Source organism: Salmo salar, unplaced genomic scaffold, assembly GCF_905237065.1.
Source record: "Salmo salar unplaced genomic scaffold, Ssal_v3.1, whole genome shotgun sequence".
NCBI classification, from domain to species: domain Eukaryota; kingdom Metazoa; phylum Chordata; class Actinopteri; order Salmoniformes; family Salmonidae; genus Salmo; species Salmo salar.
In genome coordinates, this window is record NW_025547481.1 from 68,397 (window position 1) to 78,011 (window position 9,615).

The 9,615-nt window shown below is 43.2% G+C and overlaps 1 protein-coding gene across 1 annotated transcript; it reads left to right on the forward strand.

Moving 5' to 3' along the window:
• The first annotated feature begins 6,958 nt into the window (after positions 1–6,958).
• LOC106594235 (lysozyme C) lies at positions 6,959–9,045 on the forward strand. The gene is made up of 4 exons (XM_045711290.1): positions 6,959–7,180; positions 7,895–7,955; positions 8,081–8,122; positions 8,808–9,045. The coding sequence occupies exons 1-4, from the start codon at positions 7,084–7,086 to the stop codon at positions 8,872–8,874; spliced, it is 267 nt and encodes an 88-aa protein (XP_045567246.1). The 5' UTR covers positions 6,959–7,083; the 3' UTR covers positions 8,875–9,045.
• Positions 9,046–9,615: the final 570 nt, after the last annotated feature.

Sequence of the window (9,615 nt, forward strand, 5' to 3'; positions counted from 1 at the left end):
TGTGTGTGTGTGTGTGTGTGTGTGTGTGTGTGTGTGTGTGTGCGTGTGCGTGCAGGATTGAGAGAGAGAGGGACAGAGACATAGACAGAGAGGGCGCGAGAGACAGGGAGGGCGCGAGAGACAGGGAGGGCGAGAGAGACAGGGAGGCGAGAGAGACAGGGGAGAGAGACAGAGAGAGAGATTTGAATAAATTACAGGACAAAATACAAACCCTCCAACCCCAAAATGTTGAAATGTCTTTATTCTTTTGGAACTTTTGTTAATGTCATGTTTACTGTTAAACAATAAAAAATGATCTGCTTCAAAATCAAATAAAACTTTTTTTGTGACATGTGCCAAATACAACAAGTGTAGACTTTACCGTGAAACGCTTACTTACAAGCCCTTAACCAACAATGCAGTTCAAGAAAGTGTTAAGAAAAATATTTACCAAAATAAACCATAAAACAACACGATAATGACAGTGACAAGACAGCCATAATAAATGGAGGATGATTGACAGGACAATACTCAACCAGACAGACAATACAACAACATTTGGACAAGACAGTTATCAGTAATCCTATGGTGTAGCGGGATGCAATGAAAAATAAGGTCATATTGTTTCATTCCATGGGATATGGAGCATTTTTCCCTTATAGTAACATAAAGTGCATTCGGAATGTATTCAGACCCCTTGACTTTTTCCACATTTTGTTATGTTACAGCCTAATTTTAAAATTGATTCAATTGTCCCCCACTCATTAATCTACACACAATACCCCATAATGACAAAGCGAAAACAGGTTTTTAAGAATGTTTGCAAATTGAGCAATCAGGGGAGAAGGGCCTTGGTCAGGGAGGTGACCAAAAACTGATGGTCACTCTGACAGAGCTCCAGAGTTCCTCTGTGGAGATGGGATAACTTTCCAGAAGGACAACCATCTCTGCAGCGCTCCACCAATCAGGCGTTTATGGTAGAGTGGCCAAATGTAAGCCACTCCTCAGTAAAAGGCACATGCCAAAAGTAACCTAAAGGACTCAGACCATGAGAAACAAGATTCTATGGTCTGATGAAACCAAGATTGAACTCTTTTTGGCATGAATGCCAAGCGTCACGTCTGGTGGAAACCTGCCAACATCCCTACGGTGAAGCATGGTGGTGGCAGCCATCATGCTGTGGGGATGTTTTTCAGTGGCAGGGACTGGGAGACTAGTCAGGATTGAAGGAAAGATGAACAGAGAAATCCTGCTCCAGAGTACTCAGGACCTTAGACTGGGGGTGAATGTTCATCTTCAAACATGACAACGACCCTAAGCACACAGCCAAGACAACGCAGGAGTGGCTTCGGGACAAGTCTCTGAATTTCCTTGAGTGGCCCAGCCAGACTTGAACCCGAACGAATATCTTGACGCTCCCCATCCAATCTGACAGAGCTTGAGAGGATCTGCAGAGAAGAATGTGAGAAACTCCCCAAATACAGGTGTGCTTGTTGCATCATACGCAAGAAGACTCGAGGCTGTAATCGCTGCGAAAGGTGCTTCAACAAAGTACTGAGTAAAGAGTCTGAATACTTACGTTAATGTGATATTTTTATAAAACCTGTGTGTGCTTTGTCATTATGGGGTATTGTGGGTACATTGAGGGGATCCGTCTTAGAATAGGGCTGTAACGTAACAAAATGTGGAAAAAGTCACAGGAATACTTTCCTTATGGTACTGTATGTTCATTTTAATTAATATTCTTCAATCAAATGTTGATATTTGGTTGCGTTGACAACCAAAAACAATAACACTTTTGAAATAGACTAAATAGCCTATTAACCTGCCTCCAGCTCAACCAGAAGTTAAAGAATGGGATGAAGCCAGTGGTTCAGATGGAACCATCCAACCAGAAGTTAAAGAATGGGATGAAGCCAGTGGTTCAGATGGTACTATCCAACCAGAAGTTAAAGAATGGGATGAAGCCAGTGGTTCAGATGGAACTATCCAACCAGAAGTTAAAGAATGGGATGAAGCCAGTGGTTCAGATGGTACTATCCAACCAGAAGTTAAAGAATGGGATGAAGCCAGTGGTTCAGATGGTACTATCCAACCAGAAGTTAAAGAATGGGATGAAGCCAGTGGTTCAGATGGAACTATCCAACCAGAAGTTAAAGAATGGGATGAAGCCAGTGGTTCAGATGGTACTATCCAACCAGAAGTTAAAGAATGGGATGAAGCCAGTGGTTCAGATGGAACTATCCAACCAGAAGTTAAAGAATGGGATGAAGCCAGTGGTTCAGATGGTACTATCCAACCAGAAGTTAAAGAATGGGATGAAGCCAGTGGTTCAGATGGTACTATCCAATCAGAAGTTAAAGAATGGGATGAAGCCAGTGGTTCAGATGGTACTATCCCAGCAGTAGATACATCTATAAATGTTCATATCTGCTTGCCTCTGCAACCAAACACAATTCAATATTACTTTTGTAATACAGCAAATATCTGAAAGTTAAGGCTATAATACAAACTAATGTAACATTCGACCTTTAAATGAACAACATCCCTGGTTACATGTTGAGGCTACAGTAACTACCTGGATACGTTTCTTCTGGTGTAATCTCATAGAGCGTGCACGTTCCAGATAGCAGGTCATAGGTCATCACAGGTCTGTGGAGATCTTCACAATGGGCTCTAATTATCTGTCAGGAATCTACAACAGCATTGATCACTTGCACCGTGTACTTTTAATGTCATCTCAACTACAACCCAGGTCATTAGGTTATTAGATGAAGCACAGTGATACCACGTTAATATGTTGTATAAATTAACTAAATACCTGACATTGTCTTCCCATTTCAACTTTGCTGCCCTTTTAAATGGTTGAAAGCATAGTAATAACACACTGGAAATTCAAGTAACTTTTGGCTGTCTGAGTGGGTGAATATAGGTTATAATCTCATTTATCAACTTCTAAACCAAATATTACCCAATTATCCACGTTTTTATTTATTTATTTAACCTTTATTTTTAACTAGGCAAGTCAGTTAAGAACAAATTCTTATTTACAATGACGGCCTACCCCCAGCCAAACCTGGACGATGCCGGGCCAATTATGCACCGCCCTATGGGACTCCCAATCACGGCCGGATGTGATACAGCCCGGAATCGAACCAGGGACTGTAGTGACGCCTCTTGAACTGAGATGCAGTTCCTTAGACCGCTGCGTCACCCGGGAGCCATGACGTGCTGTGCCCAGTGGGTATTTAATTTGGCTGTTCATTAGAAGACTCTTTCATTGATCCTTAAAGCTCTAAACCCAGCGAGGCTTTTATTTGACAACGTGTGAAACTGTGAAAGACCTTGATGGAGGCTGCATCCAGGGGTGGAGAGAAAGACCTTGATGGAGGCTGCATCAGGGGTGGAGGGGAAGACATTGATGGAGGCTGCATCCAGGGGTGGAGGGGAAGACCTTGATGGAGGCTGCATCCAGGGGTGGAGGGAAGACCTTGATGGAGGCTGCATCCAGGGGTGGAGGGGAAGACCTTGATGGAGGCTGCATCCAGGGGTGGAGGGGAAGACCTTGATGGAGGCTGCATCCAGGGGTGGAGGGAAGACCTTGATGGAGGCTGCATCCAGGGGTGGAGGGGAAGACCTTGATGGAGGCTGCATCCAGGGGTGGAGGGAAGACCTTGATGGAGGCTGCAGAAACAAACTTTCAAACAAAATTAAACTTATCCTACAAAAGGAAACGTCTCCTACAACTACCCAGGGTTAAAGGCCTCCAAGAGATGACATCCTCTCCTACAGCTACCCAGGGTTAAAGGCCTCCAAGAGATGACATCCTCTCCTACAGCTACCCAGGGTTAAAGGCCTCCAAGAGATGACATCCTCTCCTACAGCTACCCAGAGTGAGGGAGTTAAAACCAACAGATGCCATTTTGCAGCCTTTGCTGTTCACTAGGGCTTTCTTTGTAACATGTCCTACTTTGACAAAATAATGAATACATCAAATGAACAAATCCCTTTTAATATCCAGTATCTATCGTATCACCTCGTAGTTAAATGTGAATGTTTGTAGTTAAACTCAGCAAAAAAAAGAAACGTCCTCTCACTGTCAACTGCGTTTATTTTCAGCAAACTTAACATGTGTAAATATTTGTATGAACCGAACAAGATTCAACAACTGAGACATAAACTGAACAAGTTCCACAGACATGTGACTAACAGAAATGTAATAATGTGTCCCTGAACAAAGGGGGGGTCAAAATCAAAAGTAACAGTCAGTATCTGGTGTGGCCACCAGCTGCATTAAGTACTGCAGTGCATCTCCTCCTCATGGACTGCACCAGATTTGCCAGTTCTTGCTGTGAGATGTTACCCCGCTCATCCACCAGGGCACCTGCAAGTTCCAGGACATTTCTGATGGGAATGGCCCTAGCCCTCACCCTCCGATCCAACAGGTCCCAGACGTGCTCATTGGGATTGAGATCAGGGCTTTTCGCTGGCCACGGCAGAAGACTGATATTCCTGTCTTGCAGGATATCACGCACAGAACGAGCAGTATGGCTGATGGCATTGTCATGCTGGAGGGTCATTTCAGGATGAGCCTGAAGGAGGGGTACCACATGAGGGAGGAGGATGTCTTCCCTGTAACGCACAGCGTTGAGATTGCCTGCAATGACAACAAGCTCAGTCCGATGATGCTGTGACACACCGCCCCAGACCATGACGGGCTCTCCACCTCCAAATCGATCCCGCTCCAGAGTACAGGCCTCAGTGTAATGGTCATTCCTTCGACTATAAACGCAAATCCGACCATCACCCTCGGTGAGACAAAACCACGACTCGTCAGTGAAGAGCACTTTTTGCCAGTCCTCTCTGGTCCAGCGACGGTGGGTTTGTGTCCATAGGCGACGTTGTTGCCGGTGATGTCTGGTGAGGACCTGCCTTACAACAGGCCTACAAGCCCTCAGTCCAGCCTCTCTCAGCCTATTGTGGACAGTCTGAGCATTGATGGAGGGATTGTGTGTTCCTGGTGTAACTCGGGCAGTTGTTGTTGCCATGTGGTACCTGTCCTGCAGGTGTGATGTTCGGATGTACCGATCCTGTGCAGGTGGTGTTACACGTGGTCTGTCACTGCAAGGACGATCAGCTGTCCGTCCTGTCTCCCTGTCTTAGGCGTCTCACAGTACGGACATTGCAATTTATTTCCCTGGCCACATCTGCAGTCCTCATGCCTCCTTGCAGCATGCCTAAGGCATGTTCACACAGATGAGCAGGCACCCTGGGCATCTTTCTTTTGATGTTTTTCAGAGTCAGTAGAAAGGCCTCTTTAGTGTCCTAAGTTTTCCTAACTGTGACCTTAATTGCCTACCGTCTGTAAGCTGTTAGTGTCTTAACGACCGTTCCACAGGTGCATGTTCATTAATTGTTTATGCTTCATTGAACAAACATGGGAAACAGTGTTTAAACCCTTTACAATAAAGATCTGTGAAGTTATTTGGATTTTTACGAATTATCTTTGAAAGACAGGGTCCTGAAAAAGGGACGTTTCTTTTTTTTTGCTGAGTTTATGTCATTGACATGGTACCTTTTTATATTGTTCCATTCCAGACATGTTATCCATCTGCAAACACGGTGTTCCTGACATGAACAGTACAGATGAATACAATGCATGAGAACAAACCACATTGATGGGTCTCACGTTACTCCTATATGTCATGTGATCAGTCAGAACAGGAAAATGAAAAGAATGCTATTTTTAGCTCTTGGTGAGGGTTTCGGTTTTCTCTCCGTTTCGAGAGATTACTTTTGGACACATACGTAGTGTTGTTATTAGGTGTGGCACACAGCGATCGAAGTTACCTGGTGATTGCAGTCATGTGGTCGTGAGAGTTGTTTGACCTTATTGTGTGTCTAAAGTCTAACCATCGTTTTCAGTAGGTCAAGGTGTAACTTATTTAACAAAGGAAAACCCTTTGTTATACCATCACAAGGCAGTTTTTAAAGCATTTCCCTAAGGGGTCTGAAATGAGTGGTGAAACAAAATATTGGGTGGAGTTTTGTTACATTGACGTAGTCCTTTCACAGATTTCAGAGAGCCAGCTTTATTACCTTACCTTTTGTTTTTTTAATCTAGGGTAAGTACGAGTCTTGGTCACGTCACTCCCAAGAGGCTAGGGGCACCAAGAGTATATTTACTGTGCCACTGTGATCTTCTCGTCTCAATCGAGGAAAGACAAGCCGGACAGAGACAACATGAAGATGCAGATGTTGGTGGTGTTGGCTGTAGCAGCCTTGGTCCCCAGTCTGTCTGAGGGACGGATCCTCTCCAAATGTGAGCTGAAGAACTTGTTGGAGAAGCAGGCCCTCAAATTCAACCTGACTGGGGGAGCCGGAGTGAAGAACCTGACAAACAACGATTTTGTGGCTAAAAGTACGTTACATTAGTTAGAACCCAATGGGGTTTTTTCCTTAAAGAAACAGGAATTATTTCTTAAATCCTGTGGACTGTTTTCCCAGAACACAGATTAAGCCTCATCCTGGACTAAGAAACACTTTAAATCGAGATTCTCAATTGAAATGGCTTTTTATTCCAAGACTAGTCTAAATCTGTGTATGGGGAATCGCCCCTGATTAAGTAACACTACATTTGTTGCCTCTTCCAGTCGTCTGCCACGTGGAGAAGGCCTCAGGTTTCAACACCAGTTTTGTGACTGTTTGGAGGGATGATGACGGCCCTGATGTCCTTCCTACCCGCCCTGCTAAGGTTACTGACCGCCATCGCCCCGAGCCCCCTCGTAGAAGGGGTAAGAGACATGCAGGGGATGATGTTGACCCTACCCACACTGCTAACAATGATAACCATCCTACCCGCCCTAACCATCCTACCTATCCTACCCGCCCTAACCAAACTACCTATATTACCCGCCCTAACTATCCTACCACGCCTACCCGCCCTAACCATCCTACCCTCCTACCGTCCTCCCGCCTAACTATCCTACCTATCCTACTCGCCTTACCCTTCCTACCCGCTCTGAGCCCCCTCCTAAGAGGGGTAAGAGACACGCTGGGAATCACTTCACCTCAGGAGAGGAAGACTCCAGCGAAGAAGAGACCATGGGAACCCTCTACGGCTTGTTCCAGCTGAGCGATCATGTGATTTGTTCCTCGGGCTCAACGCCATCGCTGAACCTTTGCCAGATGAACTGCAGTGGTGAGTTCAATGTATTTGACCTATCGAAGAAAAAACACATGTATTAACGTGCTAAAGATGCACAACAGGATTATTGATAGAGTAGTTGGATGTTAGATTAAAATGGCTTGTGTGAAAATGTCAGTTATGCATCTCTAAAATGGCTTGTGTGAAAGTGTCAGTTATGCATCTCTAAAATGGCTTGTGTGAAAGTGTCAGTTATGCATCTCTAAAATGGCTTGTGTGAAAGTGTCAGTTATGCATCTCTAAAATGGCTTGTGTGAAAGTGTCAGTTATGCATCTCTAAAATGGCTTGTGTGAAAGTGTCAGTTATGCATCTCTAAAATGGCTTGTGTGACAGTGTCAGTTATGCATCTCTAAAATGGCTTGTGTGACAGTGTCAGTTATGCATCTCTAAAATGGCTTGTGTGAAAGTGTCAGTTATGCATCTCTAAAATGGCTTGTGTGACAGTGTCAGTTATGCATCTCTAAAATGGCTTGTGTGAAAGTGTCAGTTATGCATCTCTAAAATGGCTTGTGTGACAGTGTCAGTTATGCATCTCTAAAATGGCTTGTGTGACAGTGTCAGTTATGCATCTCTAAAATGGCTTGTGTGACAGTGTCAGTTATGCATCTCTAAAATGGCTTGTGTGACAGTGTCAGTTATGCATCTCTAAAATGGCTTGTGTGACAGTGTCAGTTATGCATCTCTAGTTGGCTTGTGTTTCTCTCAAGCTTTGATTGACGACAACATAAGTGATGACTTAAACTGTGTGGCGACTATCAAACAGACAATGTAAGTGTTTGGTTTTTGTGCTGGATGTTTTCTCTCCAGTTTCTTATTGTGTTAATATACTGTGTTTCAGCACAGAAATTCCTATTAACTTTGAAATTTGATTTTTTTTCTTCTCATTCAAACAGGGAAAGTGGTCGCGGTCAAAAAACAATGGCTCTAAAGAGAATGTAAGTATGCAAATTAAAAATGTGTATTTTACATTTTGTACATTTTATTTCCATCATACCAAAGTGAGTTTATTGGTTCGCATTCAATGTTTAAATGTGTGAAACATTCTATGAGAATGTCACTTTAGGATGTCCTTTAGTGAATTTAGGGTGTCCTTTTAGTGAATTTAGGATGTCCTTTAGTGAATTTAGGGTGTCCTTTAGTGAATTTAGGATGTCCTTTAGTGAATTTAGGGTGTCCTTTAGTGAATTTAGGGTGTCCTTTAGTGAATTTAGGATGTCCTTTAGTGAATTTAGGATGTCCTTTAGTGAATTTAGGGTGTCCTTTAGTGAATTTAGGATGTCATTTAGTGAATTTAGGATGTCCTTTAGTGAATTTAGGGTGTCCTTTAGTGAATTTAGGATGTCCTTTAGTGAATTTAGGGTGTCCTTTAGTGAATTTAGGATGTCCTTTAGTGAATTTAGGGTGTCCTTTAGTGAATTTAGGGTGTCCTTTAGTGAATTTAGGATGTCCTTTAGTGAATTTAGGATGTCCTTTAGTGAATTTAGGGTGTCCTTTAGTGAATTTAGGATGTCCTTTAGTGAATTTAGGGTGTCTTTTTGTTTATTTAGGATGTCTTTTAGTGAATTTATGCGAGCACCTCTAGGGCTGTAACTGAATATAGACATTTTAATTATCTTGTAGGATCGATCTGCTCTTCCAGAAGGAATGTCTCGCGACGGTGGCCTCTAGCTACTTCTCCAAGTGTTGAAGTGTTGCGATGTTCGACGACAATCCCCCAATTGCAAAAAGATCTGAATTGGGCTGCCTGTGTAAATACAGCCATGGTGTGTAACAATTAGTCCTCATCAGCTTCATGTTAACAAAGTACACCGGAATAGAATGTAGCATGTAGAAAGAATAAAAATGAACATTACATTCATTTGGTTTGTTTCATTATCTGTAGTTGATGTTGTTGAATTGCAAATAGCAGTTAAAGCAAGGCATACCTTGGATTAACCACTGGGATAAACACACATGCACCCTTCAAACAGCACGTGGCCATGGCTAGAATGGATACAGCTTTTGTCAAATTTAAATCAAAAGGTTATTTTTATAATTTGGGGGCATTTTAGCTAACCCAAACTCTTTTCCTGACCGTAAAGTATTTTTTTTAACCTGACAGGTTAATTATCCTAACCTGCTACGAAATGTCAAATCTGATAAAAGCTATATCCTTTTTTTAGTCAAAATCTTAGCACATGGCACACAGGAGCCCAGTCAAGGTAGTCTTCCCACCTGGGTGTTTGGTTTACGCTTTTATGGGGTAACAGCATAGAGATGGAAAGAGGTCATATCTGGGAAATAACCTGTTTTTGCATGGACATTGCCAGTGAGGGCTTCCACCACTGTAATGTAATCAACTGGGTGGGACTTCCAACTTCATTGGCTGATCCCTCCTGGTGACCCTGTTGGAGTCATCATGTCCAACCTAGTCATCAGGAGGGTTCAG

Excerpts from the sequence above, each read along its gene's own strand:
- LOC106594235 (XM_045711290.1), top strand. The coding sequence starts at position 7,084 with ATGGGAACCCTCTACGGCTTGTTCCAGCTGAGCGATCATGTGATTTGT. Across the intron at positions 7,181-7,894 it reads TTGCCAGATGAACTGCAGTG|CTTTGATTGACGACAACATA; the intron begins GTGAGTTCAATG and ends GTTTCTCTCAAG. Across the intron at positions 8,123-8,807 it reads ACAATGGCTCTAAAGAGAAT|GATCGATCTGCTCTTCCAGA; the intron begins GTAAGTATGCAA and ends ATTATCTTGTAG.